Source organism: Zosterops lateralis (assembly GCF_965231275.1).
Source record: "Zosterops lateralis genome assembly, chromosome: 8".
Taxonomy (NCBI): domain Eukaryota; kingdom Metazoa; phylum Chordata; class Aves; order Passeriformes; family Zosteropidae; genus Zosterops; species Zosterops lateralis.
In genome coordinates, this window is record NC_139768.1 from 25,519,183 (window position 1) to 25,540,567 (window position 21,385).

Sequence of the window (21,385 nt, forward strand, 5' to 3'; positions counted from 1 at the left end):
ATATATTGCTTTTATTTATTGTCCAATATGTGATGGTTCAGTCTAAACTCACTGAATAACACATCTCTGCTCAGTGGGAGTTTGGGGAAATTCCTCATTTTCTTTGCTGTCATTGGCAGTTTTCTGTTCCTCCTTTGTGGCTGAGACAGGTGCCAAGTGATTGATCACTTCCTGCAGAATATTTTTGCTTTCACTTGGAGGAAGATTGCTGAAATAATACTGAGGTACCAGCTCTGCAAATCTGGGGAGGAAATGACACAAAACATTATTAATTTTTAATTGAATTTTGAAATACTGGAATAATTATTTCTAGGCATATCTAAAAGAAGCTACAAAGTTGATATTTCAACCCAAAACTCTGCAAGAATCCAAAATTCTCTGCAAGATGTAGTAGGAGTTTGTGCTTTCAGTAGCCTTGCACTGAAAATCCTCAGCCTGCACTTGAGGTGCAGTGCAGTTCCCAGTGATGGAGGTTGCATTAAATAGGAATTTCCCTGCTTTGGAGCAGAGTGGTTAAATCACATTATGAAAAAGGCTCTCCTAGAAACATGGGAAATAGGAAAGATGGGAGAGTGAAATGTATATTCTTTGTGTAAAGAGATTTTTGCAGAAGGAAGACTGCTCTCTCCCTGAATCCAGAAACAGTCCATGATTCAGCTGTCTGGGTACAGAAAATATGTTAAGAAAAGGATTTGCTGGAAAACAGGTTTTCAGGGAACAAAGACCTTTCCAGCTGGATTAATGTGTGAGTACACTGCTCTGTTAACTCTGACTGGTTTTTTAATATATATTTTACTTTGTAAGAAACTTTTGCAGCTCATAATGTGGGCTTTTTCAAATAATTACAGTTACAATGACAACTATTGAGAATAGTGAGGGCCTGAGATCACAGATCTTCCCTTTTTATTTTTTATTTTTTTATCCTCCCGAAGTGATGATTTTGTGGATTTAGGAGTGAAGGAGCAGTTGCATCACAGTTCACTTACAGCTGGGGGCAGATCTCGGAGACAACCCTGATGGAATTGCCCTCTGAGATGCTGAACTGGTGGAATAAAACCCACTCTGGGATCCTCCTGGTGTTGTAATAGGATGAGAAGGGATGGAGCTGGGCCACTTGTTTGTGTGTTAACATTAAGTAGTTTCCTGAGCCGTCCACATCACGAGCAATCTAAAAAAAAAAAAAAAAACAACAATGTGGAGAGTTACCCATTATTTAATTGATCAGGGCCTATTAGATTTAAACCAGATATTAAACTTCCCTTCAGACACTTTCAACTGGAACCTCTTCCCAAGTTTGTGTGGGAAAGCTGGGGACTGGATACCATGAAGTACAAAGAAAATGTTGATCTGTGTATTTAAATGGAAGCTGCAATGAATAAGTACAAAAGTGTCTGAGTTTGGCTTTGAAGGGCCTGTGTGAAAAGATATAAAGATGTATTTTTTAGCATATAGACTTTTCATAGACTTTTAAATGCAGTAGGTCAAGCCATGAAATGTGCAGTTGGGAGAGGTAATTTTTGTGTTGAGCTGAGCACAGGGATGTGAAGGAAAGCCTGGGGACTCGAGTGGGAATAAATCAATCTAGTTTACATTTACAATTATGGTTTGAGTACCTCCCTGAGATGAGGCAGGCTGGCTGTTATGCACACCTAAATATATCTAAGTCATTTCTCTATTTCCAGGCAATTTTCACCTTCAAAAAGGAAGTAATTCCTGAGAGAATATTGCAAGTTCAAGAGGGGGTTTTTTTGAGGTGAAAGAGCTCTTTGAGTGAAAGGCATATTGGCAGTTTTCTTATTGCTGTGGAGAGTGTGAACTCCGTGCAGTGAGAGATGAACCCCAGAGAAAACGCTGAAATGGGCAGAAGTGTTTGATACACTGGGAAAAAAAATGGCTTTTATCCTTCCTGGTGATCAAGAGATTTCACTAATGAACTTAAGTTTTCTGAAAGCATTCTACATAATTTAACAGTGCAGGAAGATGAAACCACAGTGGTTTTCCTTACATGCATGAAGTAACCAGATAAAAGAGCTTTCTTGATGCTTAGCAGATTTTCTTCTGATCCAAAGTCTGGTGGTGAAATGGGAAGTTCAATGCGCTTCATGATCTCCACCAGCTCGGCTCTGATCATCCCTGCCATGCTCAGAGCAGAACAGCTCAGGAAATGATCACGGCACCATTTCTCACTGCTGAAGTCTGGGGGAGAAAAAAACATAACGTTTTGGCTTAAAGCAGAGTCTCACTGATGAGTGCAATCCACAGCGATGCTGCTGTGTGAATTAAATGCTCTTGCAGTGCTGCAGGTGATGTCCAAAATTCTGGTAATGAGCCATACAGACAGCTTAGGCCCAGCTCACAAAGTAAGTGGGCAATACTTTATATTCTCACTTGGTTTAATAGAATTGCAGCTATTTCTTCCTGAATCAAATCCCTCCTTTGCTCTAAGTAAAACTTCCCAGAGAATGAGTAACAATTGTATTTTTCAAGGCCTTGTGGATTTTGGCCAGGATATGGAGTTGAAATCACACCTGTAGTGCTGGTGCTGATCCTGCATTCTGGTAAAGGGCTGGTTCTGCAGCTCCCTTCAGCATTCCACATGACTGAACAGGAAACAATCCTTGCTTTCCTGTCTCAAGTTTTTACTCAGTGTGTGCAAATTTATCCCTCTGGTGTCTGAGCACTGGACTCAGGCTAAATGAACCAGAGCAGGAAAATGCAGTGAGGGAAGAGCTTCTGCTGCTCTGCAGTCTCCTGCCTTTTATTTGTGTTGCTGCAGTAACACAAAATAGTAAATGTGGACTTTATTACTTTCCATTTTTCCCTTAAATTTTCCTTTCAGCTCACGGTTATCAAAAACCCACCAGAATTGTTGGGCTGTTGGGGGGATCGAGGCCCTCCTCAACAGCTTTTATTCATCCTGAAATTGGATTTTGTGCTTCTACAGGAGGAACCATCATTCTGGTTTTGCACAGCGTCATTTCAAAGAAGACTTGGAATAGTGGTTATGGATCCCTGTTGGGTAAGAGATCCTGTCCTAGGAAGTTTTTAATTAATTAGTAAATTAACATTCATCAGAATAGCTACTCCCATAGGTTTCTCCCTGTGGATCAGCAGTTCTAGGAGGAATCACCATATTTTTGGGATTGTTTTTTCCCCAGACTGGTCCCAGTGTGTTTGATGTAGGCTGGGGCACACTTGCCTGGCTGTGTGGGGCTGGCAGTGGCTGCTTTGAAGGCGTTGAAGACGTTGATGAGGATGCAGTGATCTCCTGCAGGGTGGGAGAAGCGGCTCCAGCAGGTCCGAGCGATCTCCTCTGTGCCAGGGGGGGCCTGCAGGAAGCAGCTGGGAGCTGGGGGAAAAACCAAGGCACTGGTGAAAACACAGAGGTGAATGCACAAAATCCCACTGGTATTTCTGGGTTCTTCCTTCCTCAGTTGCCTTTAACCCCCAGTATTGGATGGGTGCTGAAGAACTGAACCTGCTGCATTTACTGAGGGCTTATTTTTGTGGCTTCCAGTCTTGTTTAGTTAATGTGTGCTGCAAACACAAAAGAGCAGCTTTCTCCCAGGCTGATGCCAAAAAAGCTTCCTAATGTCACAATCTAATTTAGCCAGAATCCAACAAATGGTTTCTTAATAATAAAAGACCTTAATTGGCCCCTCTCTGTTGAAATTTGTGCTTTCCAGTGCATTTTACTTTTGTGTCTTTTGAGATGGTTGAGTTTTTCTAAAATTGAATTGTGCCTATGCTCAATCATTTACATTTTTTACATGCACTTGAAAAAAACTATCACAAGTTAAAAATCAACTCAGTTTGGGCATAAAAAGTTGTCCTACAAGGAGAACAACTCATGCAGCTTGATATCCTGTGGTTCAGGTGTTTGCTGCCCAAGACTCCAAGGTTATGTCAGTTTTATAAAATATTTGAAGTAGAGAGACAAGATCACAAAGTAATTCTTTGTAGGTAAACGGTTCCATGTTGTTTTATAATAAGAACTTCACTTATTTTGCTGCACTGATCTGTAACAAATGTAGATTAATAAAAGAAAGTTTCATTTTGAAGGGGAGAAAGCCAATGGCAGCTGAAGCCTGGAAATGGAATTCTCTGTGGGAATTCTTTACTTAGCTTTCATTGTATCCCTACAGTTAAGACTTGAACAGCCACATATTAATTTACTTGAAATAAGCTGGATGAGAATAACAAAAATTTGCTTTTGGGGATAGATTTGAGAAGAGCCTGGATTGGGCAGGTGGCACAAGATCTGCAGTGAGAGCTGATCCAGGAGTACCTGTGACCATGGCTGCAATGGTGAGCATCTCATCCACACACTCAAATTCACACGAAGCCAGCAGTGACTTGGACAGCTGAGGATCCAGGGGGAATTCTGACATGATAATCCCAAATTCAGAGAGGTTCCCATCGTTGTCCAGCGCTGCCAGATAATCCAGGTCTTCCAAAGCCTGCATCAGGCTTTCAGGAGCTAAGGAAAAGAGAATTCCAGTTCTTGAGAGTGGCTACACGGGAATGAATGTCTGAATTCTCATTAGAATATTTCAGCTGTGGGAAAAGGATTCTTCTTTTATTTGACAGTGATTAAGAACAAAAAGTAATGGATGAATGAAAGGCTGAGAAAATTCTGGAAGAAGAAAATAAGAGGTAACAATCATAGAGCTGCAAATCACTTTGTGACACTTTTTATGTCAGGACAATTTTTGTCAAAAGCCCAGACACAATCCTCAGTACTGTGTTAGCCCCTAGACTCTGTCAAATCTGCTTCCATTGTTGGCAGTTTTCAGGTGGGGTTTTTTTGTTCATTCTTTTTTAAGAGGGGTGGTCATGGTTGGGGGGTGCTGAGATACAGAACAGGTCTAGGAAAGATCTTTTTTAACCAGAGGAGATACTCTGATATTTACAGAAGTTATAATTGTTATTCTTGCAGGTATTTGGAGTTCTCTTGGTTGCCTTTTTAATTATTATACCTTTTTTTACATAGGTTCTCATGCTACTGGAAGAAAAATGGGAATGTAGTAAAAAGAAAATGTCTCCCAGCAATTGGCTGTACTTCCTCAGTCCACAAAATTCAATGTTCAATTTTCTCTTAGTGTGGGTTATAACTTCCTTACAACCTCCATAGGTTAACTGAGAACAGCGAGGCAGCAAAAATAATGAGGGAATATAGGAAAATGTCCTGAGAGGATTAAGCAAATCAACACTTAAAATTAGAACTTGAGCAGGTCTGTAAGAAATCTGATGGTGATAAAAGGAGGTCAAACAGGCATAGAAGAGCTTTGTGTGGCTCCAGTTCTGGGGGTCAAGGGAGGGAGCCTCAAGCTGAAGTTGTCAGCCTACACTCCAAAAAATTGTTGCCAGAGCATGAAAGACACGGGTGGAAACTTGGGAACTCCTCAAGTGTGAAGGTTCTTTAAGGCTCTCTCCTCCCAGCTCTTTCCCAAGGCAGATTTCTATTCCAGGTTATATTGAATGGTCAGTATCTTTCATGGCTACCAGTTCATTCATATTCACAACTGCTCTCCAACCACTGCAGCAACTTTCTCCTTACTCCAGATCCAAGGATCTGGTTGATATTTTCTCAGCCTTATGGATAGTTAAATTCCAGTCCCCTTGAAGGTGGTGGCAGAAATTCCACTGCAGCAGGACTTGGCCTCATCCCCAGCTGCACTGGCCATTTGTCAGCTTCTGTGGGCTGCTGTCAGCCTGGATATTAATGGGAAAAAATCCCTAAATAAAATAACCAGACCACAACCACAGCTGCCCACACAGGCAGGGGGTGTATTGGTACTTGGATCTTCATTAGGAGGTGACTAGAAATAATTTCTTGCATTCATTAAGAGTAGGAATGTGAATGGCACCACCAAGACTAAAAGCAAAGCAAGGCTGTAATTAGCTGCTAGGTCATATTTAGCCACACTTTTCCCACATATTCTGCAAGAAAATCTTGAGATCAGGTTTTGACTTCATCGGCAGTGAACTGTTTATTGCCATTGCTCTGTAATTAACTACTTATAGTCGAGGCAAAAGAAAAATGGGAAGCAAACGAGCACCTGTTGTTTTTAACCTCATTCTGTTATGTCTGAAGGGGAAAAATAATTTATTAATTCCCCTTACAGGAGCTTTTCCAGAAGTTCTCCAGCATCTAAATCTGCTAATGTGACTTCAGTTAAGTTTAGAAACCCAGTTTTCAGACAGATTCTCTCAGGAGCCTGTAAATTCCTTTTAAAACTGTGGACCTGCTTCATTTCAATCTCAGGGTTCTTCCCTCTGCCTGTACAATTCTATCTAGAGAAGACATTTATTATAAGAAATGTGGGGTTTAATGAGATAAACGATGAGCCCTTGCAACAGCTGAAGCATCTGAGGAGAAAATACTTCAGAGTTTTAAAGAAATGAGAAGTAGCAGCTGATGATGAATATGAGTCAGTGACAGGAAATAAAAATCAGTGATTGAAAATACAGGGAGAGTAAAAGGGTCATTCAGATGTGGAGTAATTACTAGGAGATCATGGAAAGCTATTTTCCACAAGTCAACAAAGTAGTTTGTGCTAGAGCTCACAAAATACATGGTTATATGGCAGCCAATTTCAACCCCCTGATAGCATCAGTAATTTGCATTTTTATGCCCTAGAGTTAGTTGTCTTGAGATTTATAAGCACAAATTACTTCCCTGTCTTGCTGTGAGAGTTCTGGAGAAAAAAAAAAAAAAAAAAAAAAAAAAAAAAAAAAAAAAAAAAAAAAAAAAAAGATTCCTAGAGTTTTATTGCTCTAAAAAGGACAAGACAATAAAGGTGGATTAGAGCAGGGGAAGGAACAGGAAAAAGGCAAAATTAAAAAAACAGACTATGGCTTTTTAGGGCTTCTTGCCAGCACCAGCCACTGCTGCCTTGAGGTGTGAACCACAAGGATTTGTGACTCCACTGCTGCTTTCACAGGAGTAAAGTTCAAAAAACCTCTCAAGGTGTGTCCTGTGCTCTCAACAAGAAGCTGTCACATCCCTGGAATGTTAAAAAGGTATTTCCTAATCTGATATTTTCTTTTCCTGCTCTGTGTTCTTTGGCTGCTCAAGACTGAGTTGCTCTGGACTAATTTCAGGAAATCTGACCAGTTTTATGTAAATACAGATCCTGCTTTTGATCCTTCCTAGGGTTAGTAAAGCAAATATATAAATGAATGTTATTGTTAGCACTGGAATCGTTTACCTGAGAGTTTCAAGCTACTTAAGATGATATTTTTGGTTTCATATTTTTGTAACTTTGATGTGAACAGAGTAAATTCTGTCTCTACAGGCAGGTACACCTGTAGTCTTCAGTACCACATCCCATTTGGCTGAAATACAAATGCTCAAAGTGTGAGCAAATAAACTCAAAAGTATTATTCTTGTTGCATTAGAAATCAAGTGGTTTAGGGATTTGGTCAAAGTTCTGTAATAAGTGGATATTAGAGATAGGAATGAAACTTCCATTTCATGATTTTAATGGTTCATTTAACTGCCCTCTTGTGCTTCTCTGGAAGATCCACAGCTTTTGTGTTCTGGTCTCCTACTCTGCAAATGCTGAGTATGTAAAATACCTTTTTGTTTGATATATCTTCTCCTTCCATAGGAATAACTTGAAGAATTAGAGCTGCCATGGATGTCAGGTGAAGGGATGTTGTCTTTAAAGGGCTGATGCTCTGCCTGGCACACCCGGCACAGGTTTTGCAGGTTCTGTTGGACTGAACAGCAGAAAGAACAGCCAAAGTAATTACTGCAGGGAGAGCAGTCCTGGGGAATGGTGTTTGCTGTTCCTAACATTGCTCCTTGGACAGCAAACTGAAAAGGTGGAGGAGTCTATGCCAAGTTTTCCTCAAATTATGCAATGATTTTTCTTCTGCAAGCACAGGATTGTGCAGGTTTCCTCCTGATTCTCTTTTTCCCCTGTACCTTCTGAGTCAGGACTTTTTATGTGTCTGTTTTGCTCTGAAGCCACCAGCTCTATAACTATTATTCTGAAATGATAGTTGATCATTCAAAATTACTCTCCCAAACTCATACTTTGCAGTCTTTCCATTCCCTCTCATGCTGCTTCATCACTCCTCCAGTTGGGCTGGTGATGGTCCCTGCTGTGCTTTTCTGCCATCAGGGACAGCTAGGACAGGCCCTGACCTGCCTTGTCCTGACAGAATATACTGAATAACATCTGCACACATCATTTAAGTGATGCAACCCACAATTTAAAACATCAAAGAATTAACAAGTAAATGTAAGGTAATAAATCTGCCCTCAAGGGATCTCTGTTGAGTGGACCTTACACGGTGCATTGAGTTTCTGTCTTTGACAGTCTCCAGTGAAAATATGCCAACAATTTATTTTTCTGAAACAACTTGAAATGATATAAATTTATACAACTCTTGTTATTCTGGATTTTCTAGAAATATATTCTCCAGGGGGTTGTAAAAGCACAGCAATCAAATGTCATGGTCATGACATCCTTTAATCTGAAAATTGTTTAGGGAAATTCTGAATAAATGCAGAATCTGCAGATGCAGATTTCCCCTTGATTCTGCAGAGAAATTTTACATGGCTTCATCTTTCTAATGATTTGCTCAGTTTAAATAAGGATTTGCCAGTGATTTACAGAAGTACTCAATGTTGCTGCAGTCTATGGGACTGGAATTCTTTTGTCCCACTATAAACCCCAGCAAAGATCTATCTGATTAACTAATCAAAATATAAACACATCCCTGTTCTAGGGGCACAGGAATCCCACTAATGCACTTCAGAGCTGCCAGGTTCATTTTCCTCTGGCTCATGAATTCCAGAAAGGGGAGCAAGCTCTGCTGCATTTGCTCCTCTCCATTATGGCATGAATTAAATGCAGCAGCTGTAAGTCTGACATGTTTGTTGCTTTCATAATGCAGTAATGAGTCAGACTGAATCCAGGCTTTTATTTCTCCTCAAAGAGCGGCAGAAAAAGAAAAAAAAATATAAATCCCTTGTGCACATTGTTGCTGAGCAGAAATAAAATGTTTTACTGATGTGATATTTGGTTCTTATCTGCTGCATGTTCTCCTTGTGCAGGAAACAGATTGAAGAGTATTTCTTGCTATGAATTTCAGGGTCCTTCTGATTTGTTTGTTCACCAGTTCGTGCCTGTGTCTTACTCTGCCATCTCAGTGGAAACTTGGTTTTGTTTAGGAGAAATTCACCTAAAACCCCTAAAGCCTCCCTCTGTTCAATTGCACAGAGAAGGTGAGAGTGTTTGTTGGACAGAAACAGTGCAGAGGAAGGCCTGTGGCACACAGGAGATGCTGCAATGCTTTTACTCCTTTCTCTCAAAGGGAGCTCAGCTCTAAGGAGGTGAGGAGCCATGGAAGAGTCAGACCCATGGCAGGGGCTTGGAACTGGCTGATCTTTAAGGTCCCTTCCAGCCCAAACCATTCTTGGGTTTGTGCACTTGAAAGCCTGATGTGTTTGTAGTTCTGTAAGTTGGTCTAACACAAGAACTGACTCTCCTGACAAATTTCTCCCTTCAATGTTGCAGTTTCTTTCAGAGAATTTCACAGCAGGAACTTCAACCTCTGTGCTCTGACTCTGGGAGCTTTACATTCCTCTCTGGAGGATTCTGTAGGGATCATTCCTAGTGCTGGTAGGAAAAAACTTCACTCCCTGCTCCAAAGTGGAAAGAAAGGCAATGGGTGATATATCCTGAATAAAGGAAGAGCTATACTGGATCATGACAGCTCTGTCTCAAATGTTTATTTATGTAAGGCAGGAAGCAGACAAGGAAATTGGGCAGACCTTCTCCTCTTCTTTCAAAGCACCCCTGCAGTGTTTGTGGGATTTTTCCTTTGTTCAAGCAGTTTGTCCAACATTTCTCCCACTGTTTAGTCATTCCTAAAACTCTTCCATACCAATACCTGCACCTGACACTCCTGATCTAGTCAACAGAAGTTTTGTCATATTTAATGTCCATCCAAGCAAAGCCTTTACAATTTTTTACACATCAGGGCAATGCTTTCTTCAGCTGCATTATCCAAAAATACAGCCAAAACTTAGAATTCCTGTCTCTGTGAAACCCTTATGTGCCTCTAGCACTTCATTTTTTCTGAATTCTGTCCCCATTGTGCCTTTAAATCCAAAAATGCTGAATGCTTTCCCTCATATAATTTTACTAATTCCTTCTACAGTTCAAGACCAACTTTCTTCATCTCCAGGAAAAACACTAATATGTTTTAGCATATATTTTTTTAATAGTAAAATACATTTTAAATTTGAGTGGGAGCAAACTGTATTCCATAAGTATTTTCCGTGCAGATTTTGTGGATTCAGCACAGGAGATGCCACTCACAAAGCCAAAATACTCCAATTCTCATTGGATTTGAATTAATTACCATCAGTCTGGCCATGGTTTTTCCTATTTCTTTTAGGCATGTTTCTGCTAAACCAGCACACAGGGAAAAGTAGAATATTTTTTTCTTTAAAATTCCACTTAACTGTCTGTTGCAGCATCCAACAGTGAGAATTAACACTTTAGTACTGATTAATTACGGTGAGCAACACATAGAATTGATCATTCCAATTTTGTGTATGTGCAGGAGGAAGGGCAGGGTAATATAAGATTTTTTCCTGTTTGCACTGGAAAATGATCGTGAATGAAGCTAACAATCCCCAAACCAATGAAATCAGGGCTATTTCCTTCACTTTAATGGGTTTCAAAGCAACAGCAGAATCTGCAGTGACACTTGGGTTTTGTGCTAAGCCAGAACAGAGGAAAATATCCTTCTGTAGAAAAAAACCTCCTAAATTATGGAGTCAGAGGGAAAAAAAGGCAACTTCCTTCACACCCTTACCTAAAAATTCATTGTCTTCCCTGCCTAGTATTGAACGTGTATTTGGGTTTATTTTATAAGGAGTATTGTCCTTAAGGAACAGCCCATTGTAAATCTGAGGTGGGAGATGCTGGAGGATAAGGAGGAAGTTCATTTCCTCCACACACATCCCCCAGGTAACAACAGTGCTTTATTTGGGTAGTAAACTTTTGATTAAAGGAATGTATTTTGTTGGATATCTGTACAATGCCTTGTACAACAGGGCACTAATGTTCTTTGTGGGTTACAGGAAAATAATATGTAACCTAGATGAGAAGATACTTGGAATATTGATTTTTTTTTTTTTTTTTTTTTTACATTCCAATTCCATTCAGATACTTTATGGTCTTTTTTCTAAGTGTTATTGAGCTGAGAACTGCTGTAGCAGCTAAGTGGGAAAAGCAGGGTGATATTATTACAAATCCCTCAATAAAAAAACATCCAGTGAGCAACAGGGCAAAATTAAACCTGGAAATAACTTGTAAACTATATAATAAAAATGTGACAAATTGGTGCATCCCCTTACCTGGGCTGGTGATGAAGTCACAGTGTGGGAAGCCTGCAATGTCCATCCTCTTCAGGAACAGGACCAAGCTGGTGAGGTTGGATTCCTGAACTTTGGCTGGAATTTCTGCCTTCATTTCCTTGTGTGTAAATTCTTCAGGATACAAGCAGAAGATTTTCCCTGGAAGAGAATTCAGGAAAATTACCTTTTCTAAAATGCTTCCTCCTCGTTTTGCTACATTGATTGCATTAATAATTTGAGCTAATGGATTTAAATTTTGAGCTAATATTTCTACCTGATGGAGACATGCCCAGAATTTGTTTATGCACCTCTGCTTGACTTTGGCTGATAGGCTGGGTTAGAACAGAGTCTGCTCTGATTCTAGGATTGTACACCTTTAAATGAAAGAGATATCAAGCATCAGATAAGTACACAAGGGCTGCAAAAATATGAATGGTCTGTACTGAATTTCTCTCTAGATCACTTTATAGAAAGGGTAGGAACAGTTTTCATGGCTTTTTGTTTCAGCAGCTTGCAAAAGAGAGCATTCAGCTCCCTGACAAACTGACAGATGTTCTGCAGTCACTCTAAGTGTGCTCTGAGATAAATGTCTTTTTTTTTTCCTGAGGAAATGTAACTTCCTAAAGCAGAAAATGGTATCATCAAGAAAAGCATTCAAAAATATTATTTATTTCTTCCAATGGCAGGATCCCAACATTTTCTGACAGCATTTTGTTCCCTAACTTCAAATTTTTGTCTTGATACTGAGATTACAGGAGATGAAGGTTGTGTTAGAGATATGTGATGCCATGTTTTATATTTTTCTTAATTATGCTTAATTTTGATTCAGCTGGGGAGCTGATTCCCTCACTGCTCTGGCCACAAGCCTATAGTGTCCAGCAAGACATAAAACTACCTGGATAAAGCAGCTCTCTACTCCTGTCACCTGAGCCAACTCCATCTGCTTTGAGCAGGGTTTTCACAACAAAAACTAAAATATCCTTCAGTGCAGGGCACAAATTCCTTTTCCTGCAGGTGAGTTGTTGATATATCCCAGCTGCAAGGCTCAGGTGGGATTTTGCTCTGCACTGAACTTCTGTTCCCTCTGTGCTCAGCTGACTCTGAGTGGGAATTTGATCTGGTAAGAGAGGAATATCACAGGACTAAACAAGTTAAAATTGCATCACTGAGAGAGGTGATTTGATAGATATCAGGACCATTGGATTAGTTTTGTTCCCCTTTCTTTGTATTTTAAATTCACAAAATTTTGAATTTGTTGAATTGTACTTTGGGCTTCAGGTTACCATGGGAGGGAAATTAATTTCTGCCATCCAAGAAAACTGCAGTTGAAGGAATAAGTTTAAGAAACAAGAATGTTCTAATTGAAAACTGCTTTTAGGCTCTTCTTCCTTGCACAAAAAAAAATCCAGTAACTTTTTTTAGCTTGCCTTGGGACTCAGTTAGTTTATAATTCCCAGTTAAAAACCTTTTAAAATGACAGATTTTTGCAATGAAACTGAAAGGTACTGGTAGTTCACAAGCTTTTCCCTGAACTACTTGCAAGGCCAATCAGGAGTAAAGATCCCTGCTCCAAAATTTTAGGAACACTTTAACAACAATTTGGGTTATTCCACCCTGTATTATAGAAAGCAAATGTATTATTACATTGTTTCTTTTGCCTGTTACTGGAATTCTTTTTTTTAACCAGGACAGTTACAAAACCTGTAGTAGTGCATCTCTCCAGTTCATGTTCCTACACAGTTACTCATCCCTTAGGGACATCAGTTTTGTAGAAATTAAAAAAAAATGAGGGTTTGGGGGGATTTGTTTTGGGGGTTTTGGGTGTTGTTTGTCTGTTTGTTTGTTTGATTGTTTGTTTTTTGCAACTGCACTAATCCTTCCCAGGCTAGGAAACAAGAATAGAAAGAACTGGAAAAGGTTAAGTATTAATTAGAGAACTTGCAGCATTTGGAGCTACTTGGATGGGAGTACATGAGCAGGAGGAGACCAAGCAGCTTGAAAAAAATAGAGATTCCCTGTGTGAGCAATTAGTAAGTCATTAATCTTAAACCAGGAGATCTGCCAATAGGTGCCTAGGAAGTGATTGTATTTTGCTTTATGTATAAAATACTGAAGGGAGATTTATGACTGATAGGCCAGAACTAAGGTGAGATGTATTTTGCAAACAATCTGTCGTTGGTTTGGTGCCCAAATCAGTGGCAGTTTCAATTGGAAGCTTTCATCTGGCTTTAGAAACTTCAAAAATCTGATTTCTGATTGAATTTGGGAAGTAACTGTGATTTCTTGCTTGGCTTTCACATGAGATGTCCATGAAAATTGATTTAAATTCTATTAATTTGCATGTTAAAAATACCATAGAACCTGTGCTATGAAAGAAGAGAAAAACATGTGATCCTCAAGAGACTATTTGCATTAATCTGAGCTGCACATTTCCCTTTCCCCTGCCCTGAAAAAGCCCCTTTTGCAGGGTTTATTTTGGACAAAGTGCTTCTGGTTCCCTTCACTGACCTTTCTTCTCTCCACACCGACGTCAATGACAAAAGTCACGTTTTTAGTCCAGATCAAGGGTTCTCCAGAGCTGGTGGTGAGCAGCACTTTCCTCCTGTATTTTTGGCAGCATTTCTGCTTGTCTTGGGTTAGTTTGGGAGTCAGGTCTTGTTTGGTGGGATATAAAGGGATGGGGATGAGTTCTCCAAGGTCAGGGTTTAAATTGGATTGTTCCTGTCTGATCATCTGATAAGCTTTTTCAATTTCCTGTAATCAAGAGAAATACTTTTTTTTCCTCATGAAATCATTCTATTCTTAGTCCAATTACAACACCCTAAACAATCAAATTATGCAGAAACCTCCCTACTTTCCCTCAATTATTATATTTAAGGAGATACAGGTATTGTAAAGGCTTGATTTTTTTCCCCTAGGTATTAATAAACTCTATAAAGATTTAATAAAGTCAATAAAATGTCCTTAACTTGTGCTGATGGAACTTAAAAGAGTTCACAAATCCAGAGGTTGGATATGAATTGTAAAACCTTTTTGTTGTTGTTTCAGTGTTTTGTTGGTGGGGGAGGGGTTAGTAAGAAACCATTTATATTCTGCATGATTTTTTGAAAGGCACACAAAAATAATTCATGGGCTTGCTCAGTCTGAAGGGGAATTTTTTTAAAAGCATTTTTATTAGCAAACGTTTTGCAAAATTGAAAAGCCAGACTGAGTTTCTCTTTGAGAGTGACACCACATTTCCAGTAGTTACAGGTTGAAAGTGCTCTATAAAAATTGTTATAAAGATACAAGAGTGACATCTAATAGCAAGGCTGGAAGCAGGGCAGCTCATAAATCCTGATGTTCCTGGTTAATTCATACTTTTGTTTAGTTTAAAAGGCAGTTGAGTGCTTGAGAACAGTGAACCATTACCAATATGAAAGTTTAAATCACAGTTAAACAAGAATTCATGGGATGTTGTGGTTCGTAACGAGTGCTCTGTTCATTGTGAGGAAGAAAAATGAGTGATCTCTTCTTGGCAAGAAAGAAATGCCTATTTCAGTTTTGTGGGGAATTTACCTGTCAGAAAAACCTTTTTAAGCAGAAGTAAAACCTTTCCCCCAACCTTTTGAAATGGAAAGAGTGTATGTTTTCTCTCTGACATTATCTTGTAAATATGGGGGCCAACACAGAGAATTTATTACTTTATCATTTGTAAAATTTGTGTCTGTAAAGTTTAAAACTGATTATTAACATTATTAGCAGTGTTTCATATCCATTCCCCTTTTAACAGTGAAAAGCAGCAAATCTACCTGGGTAGTTTATGGTAAATAATCTCCGCTTGCAGAAAGTCATTATTTCCTGGTGACTTTGTTGTTCTAAAGCAGATTTAATGACACACAATGGAAGACTGGGGATTGCTATCAGGAAAATAATCATGATAATCATAAATATTGAAATATTTATTTGATTGTCAGGTTGCTTTGACAGCTATAAAAGACCTGCTGGTGCAGTGAATTCAGGGAATCACTGTTGTCTACAGAAATTGAAAGGTGTCACTTTTTAGAATGGCCAAGCCCATGAACATTCCTGGATTTTCTGTCACACCTCTGGAGTGACATTTTCCTCCTGCTCTTGTGCGCAAAAATATTTGGGAAGAAGAATCCAAATGGGAAAATCTCCTTGGGAGGCTTAAGGTAAACACCACTCCTGTGCAGTAGGACATTGATGGAGCCTGGACCTGTGTCCATTCCCACAAAACAGGGGTAACACAAACTGTGGGATGCCCAGTGCCAGGGCAGGCTGCAGTGTATTAAACCCCTGCCCTTGTGGCCTGTGCCCCCCTGTGTGCTGCTTTCACACAGCTTTTTGCATCACACCCAAAAGGCTGGTGGCCTTTCTCTAAACCTACAGAAAAAAAAATAAATATATATATCATCTACACAATATTTGTGTGTGGTATAGATATTTTCTGCATATAAACCACAATGTTATGTGTGCCATGACTTCTTTGAAGGAAACCCCTGGAATTATAAAACCTGATGCCTTGGCTACTGGCAAAACCACTCACTTCCCGATGAAAACTAGCCAGAGGTCAGGTTAGTGACCCACCTGCTCGCAGGCCAGGAAGATGACGATGTGTCCCCGCTCCCCGGAGTGGTGTATCTCCAGGAGCAGGCGGAGAGCGGCCAGGAAGGGCTGCTCCGGGGCGCGGCAGGCGAAGACGGGCCGGGCGCGGTGCTGGCCCCGCACTCGCAGCACAGGCACGGCCCCGCAGAACCCGCGCAGTGCCCCGCACATCGCGGGGGCCGTCAGCAGCACCAGCCTCAGCTCGGCCCGGGCCCCCAGCACAGCCTTCAGCAGCCCCAGCAGCGCCTCTGTCGCCACAGTCCTCTCGTGGACGTCGTCCAGGACAATGACACTGTAGCAGGTCAGGAGGGGCATGGACATCATCTCCCTCTGGAGCATCTCGTCTGTGCAGTACCTGCAAGGCAGACACACAGAACTCGACCAAGCCTCTTGGACTGTTATTGTAAGAAATTAATCCAGTGTCTTGGTTCTTTCTGCTCCAACTGTCCTGGGCTGTAGTGTGGGATGTACACAAAGTATTTATTCTGTCACCATCTTCATGAGCTGTTAAACCAGGTGGGGCAGTGTTTTCCCAGGCCCCCTGCCTTTGAGCTCTTCTGCTAATGGCCCATCAATGCCTTGCCCATGAGTCACAGGTAACTCCCTCCAGGAGTTATCTCTGTTTAATGGGCCATCAAGGACCCACCTCACAACTAATCATCCCATTGGGAGATGCTCTGCCCAGGGGGAGGAGCCAAGCATTCTCACCTGGATATAAGCTGGGATTTGGGACAGGACAAGCAGCTCTTACCCACTGGATTCCCAGAGGAGCAGAGCTACCAGACCTTTCTACAGGATCACTGCTTCAGGAAGAGCACCTCACCTGGACTGCTTCCACCATCCTGCTCAGGTTGTGTTCTGACTCTGTCAGTGATCCTTTGTGTTATTGCATTTATTTTATTTTATTTTTACCTTTTTACCTTTCTTCTTATTAAATTGTATTTCTGACTTGGAGCCTCTTGCTTGTTTTGCTTTCAAACCATGACACCAACAGAACGGAATTTGCAGAGAGATTTGTAGACATATCACAGCCTCAGTTATGTGTTTAAATCCTTCCTTAAGCAGCTACAAACCCGATTCAATGACACTCAGTTACACAGTGGTGGAAAAGATGCTCCAGGCAAAAGCAGAAATACTTCTGCCCTGAGATCATCTTCCATCACATGCCATAAACAATTCCTGAGCTAGGAATGAATCTTTAGGATGAGGAAAAGAAGGTGCACTTGAGGCAGAGCCAGAACCAAGATGAGCAATTAATTTGTACCATGAGGCCCTCCTCACTCCTATCCCTGCTGCTGACAGGTTTTTATAAAGGATATTATTTTTGTTGTGTTGCTCAGCAGGACCTGGAATTCTCGAAGCAGGTTTTGATGTGTGAGAGGAAGGGATTCATCTCCCGCTCATCAGGAGCAGCTGCAGGAAGTTTTGCTACAGGATGAGGTTTAAGGAATTCTCCAAGGAAAGAGAAAGGACAGGCAAGAAGAAGAGTGGTGGAAATTCATTTTCAGAAGTGGTGAGTATCCTCTTCTCCACTGGAAACCTGTGGCTGAGAAAAAAGCCTTGTTGTCTAGATATGATTGTTTGTGCCTCCCATATTTAGGAACCAGAGAAAATAACTCTGATGACTTTCTGGGAGGCTTGAAAGCTGAATCCCTGTGTTGCTGCTGTCACCTGCCTGTACTTACTACATCATTTCTTATCTCCTAAAATTCTCCCTGAATACTCTTTTCTTCTTTTTGCTGGATATACCCTCTTCTAGCCATGTTTTTTTTTGATTGCTTTTGATTTTAATTTTACTTTGGGAAAAATTATCCCATGTTCTCTTATGATAATGAGTACTCCTGTACTAGATAATAGAAAAAAAAATAGAGGAAAATAAAAAGAGGTTACTGAGGTGTTTCATGAAATTTTGCATGGACAGTAACCTTGCCCACCTAAAATCTCTTCTATGATTTACCCCAGAAGGGGAGGGGAGGGAGAGGGGAGAGGGGAGAGAGCGGTCATTGCAGTTTAAAACTTCCATGTGAGTGGAAGAGCAAGGCAGGATCTGTGGTGGCCAGGACTGAGGGAATGGCTGGAGCTGTGTCAGGGCAGGGTTAGGTTGGAGATCAGGGAAAGGCTCTTCCCCAGAGGGTGCTGGACACTGCCCAGGCTCCCCAGGGAATGGGCACAGCCCCAAGGCTGCCAGAGCTCCAGGAGTGTTTGGACAAAGCTCCCAGGGATGCCCAGGGTGGGATTGTTGGGGTGCCTCTACTGGGTGATCCCTGCGGGTCCCTTCCAACTCACTGCACCCTGTGATTTCAAAATACCACACAACTTTACAAAGCAGCTTTGATTTTCATTTGCAACACCTGCAGCGCTGTCATCTGCCAATTTCTCCACGCCTTGGCCCGCAAGCCTGCAGGGGCACCAACCTGAGGATGGTTTGGGGCGTGCAGCAGCTGTCGAAGGGCACGCTGTAGCCCACCTCGTGGCCCAGGCTGACGTCCATCTGGTCGGCCACACGCAGGGCCAGCGCCACGGCCGCCTGGCGGAGCACCTGTGTGCACACCACGGCCCCGCGGGGCTGCAGGCACAGGCAGTGCTCAGCACACCACTGCGGCACCTGCAGGGACAGCAGAACACTGGGGGTGAGCACTGGGGTTCCCAGCATTGGGATTCCAAACAACTGGAGTTCCTTCAGCGGGCTGGGACAGCAGGACCGAGCTGAGGCGCTCGCTGCTCGCCTGCACCGTGCACAGGAATTGTCAACACTCCAATTTACTTAACTTCTCAACATGGGTTAGGTTTATCTGGTGTAGGAATGCACCCCCCACATCCCAGCAGGTGTTTCCAAAGATGGAAAAGGGTTCAATGACACCCCTGACTTTTATGGAGAAGCACCAGAACTTCCTGTTCTTCACTCACCGTGGTTGGCCCAGTCCCAGCACAGGGACACTGGTTGGGCTTTGGAACCCAAAACCTGTGCCTGTTCCTGTTGGCAGCGAGCCAAATTAACCCTCCTTAATCCTTGTATACTTAAGAAGGAGCACAGAGGTGCTCAAGTGTTTTTTGGGGTATCTTAGCCAGGTGTCAGATGCTTCTCTGGCACCTGCACACGGCTTTATTCTTTTGTTTCTCTAGTGTTTGTTATTTTCTCTTTTATTAAAACCTTTGCTTTACAAAACACACCCAAGGGGCCGAATCACAGTATTATTAAGCCACTCTGGGGGGTTGCAGGCCAACCCTCAGACTTGATCCATCTTCACAGGGGTCACTGCATTCTGGCCAGGTGTAAGCCTGTATCACTCTGGGAATTGCTCAGCTGGGCTTGGGTTGGTTGGAATTTGCTGCACAAGAGGAGCAGGTGGCAGCAGGGTCACTACAAGCACGTGCTGTAGTGACCTGATGGACCCAGCCAGGTCGGTGCAGTTGTGTTCAGGGCTGGCTCAGCAGCCAACCTGCTCCTGCTGTGTCAAATCCATGGAAAAAACATATCCCAGGATTCCAAACTGACAAATGCCACAGCCAATATCTGTAATTTCAGATTAATTACTCTGCACACGCATAACTGAAACTGAACTGCTCCAGGAATTTACACAGCAGCTCCCTAATTTATATATTTACAGAACATCAACACTGGAAAATATCCACGTGTTGTTATGAGAAATTAAAGTTCATTATAAGTATTATTTTAATGAGTGTATTAGGTTTCAAATCCTTCATTTAATCAACATCTAAACCTAGGTGCATCAGCCACATATAATTTATTTCTCTATAGTTATATGCATTTCTAGAAATGTATAAAAACCAACCAGCAATGTGCTACATCTTATTAAAAGTTCAATAAAATTGCCTAGTTAAAGGATAATTTAAAAGCTAACATTTCTTGGCAAGTTGTTTATTATTACACAAGTTTTTTTGTGTGGAAATTACAGTCAATAACAAGGGGTAAAAACTTGACACTCCGAAAATTATTTGAGTGTGAATCATTTTTATGGGAACATAGGAATTTTCAGGGAGAAGTGTGATATCTCTATCACAATATGTGATCAATAGATCAATAGTTCAATATGTGATCTCTAGAAGTGTCCAGAATCAAACCTGTAGAATATATGAGATGCCCTGCAACAGTAATTATCCTGCAGCTTTACCTGCAAGAAATTTTTCTCCTGATCTCAGTCATAAACAATATTTTGCCTTATAGCAATTACTTGAAAATTCTTTTCTACTTACTGTGACAAGAGACCTGGGTTGTTATATATTGTTACAGCAGAATTTCATAGTCCTGACTGATATTTGTGTACTTGGACTCAGCTGAGATCTTGGCTTCAGTGGTTTCTTGTAACATGAGTTTTGTAAAGTAATTTTGTGCTGTTGGAGAAAACATTTGCTCCTGGTCGAAGGGAAGGAAAGACCATTACTTCTCCCTGAGAAGCAGCCCTGCTGATTTCAATCCTTCATGCCCTGGGAATTTTTTTCAAATCCCCTGTATTTCTTTCCTGATATAGCACTAATCAGAACCAAAACACAAAGTAACTGCAATTTTTTTTTGAGTGCTTGAAGAAAGTTATTAAAATGTTTAATATATTTTAAATCTGCATTTGACTACATTAATCTTTATTCACCTTCTGTATTTCACTTTCCCTTTCTGGCCTTAATACTTGGATTACAATAGTTATAGTGGCTCTGAAATTCATACCTCATTAAATGTTCTAAAAATACTTTAAAAAAACCCCAACCAAGTCTATTGTACTGACCTGGGAGCTCTTGCCAGTCTTAGCATCTCCTGACACAATCACAATTTGATTATGAAGCAAACTTTCCATGAAAGTACGTTTTTCTTTCCATATTGGGAGCTCTTCCCTCTCTTTCATCAGTCTGTAATAACGGGAGGAGTAAGGCAAGCCATCAAAAGGATTAAGCTCTAAATCTTCTCCACAGACAAGAATTTCCTCTTCATCCCCGTCGCTGCCGTCGAGTAATTCTGAAAAGCACTGGTTCTCTGGAGAAGAGGTTAAAAACTCCATTTTTCTTACATATATTATTCCCAGCAAAAGCACGTTAGTGTTGGAAGGAGTCCTTTGTGTGCTGATTGATCATTTTGGCCCCCTCAACCTGAGCAAATCCATTTTTCCTCGCTCCAGGATTAGTGTTTTGCAGCTCTTGAGTTTAAAAGTTCAGGCTCGGTGTCCAGCTGCCTTTGTTGGTCTGCTTGTCCTGCTCTGCATGGTTTAATAACCCCAGTGAGCATCAAAGAAACATATTTAAAAAACAATAATCACCCAAAATCGTCCAAATGGCAGTGATGAAACCAAAAAGAGAAGCTGAGCAGCTTTTGCACTTCAGCGTTGAAGACTGACACTGCCAGTCCCAGTGTTTGCTCTTGTCCAGGCTGGGGAATAACTG

The 21,385-nt window shown here is 41.2% G+C and overlaps 1 protein-coding gene across 1 annotated transcript; it reads right to left on the reverse strand.

Annotated features, from left to right (window-relative positions):
• Window positions 1-28: 28 nt before the first annotated feature.
• DHX32 (DEAH-box helicase 32 (putative)) lies at window positions 29-21,006 on the reverse strand (the record flags this gene model as incomplete). The annotated part of the gene is made up of 11 exons (XM_083866411.1): window positions 29-241; window positions 987-1,168; window positions 2,006-2,196; window positions 3,194-3,349; window positions 4,289-4,480; window positions 11,390-11,548; window positions 11,664-11,763; window positions 13,898-14,143; window positions 15,980-16,352; window positions 18,412-18,602; window positions 20,737-21,006. 11 exons carry the CDS (start codon window positions 21,004-21,006, stop codon window positions 49-51), a joined length of 2,253 nt encoding a protein of 750 aa, XP_083722537.1. The 3' UTR covers window positions 29-48.
• Window positions 21,007-21,385: the final 379 nt, after the last annotated feature.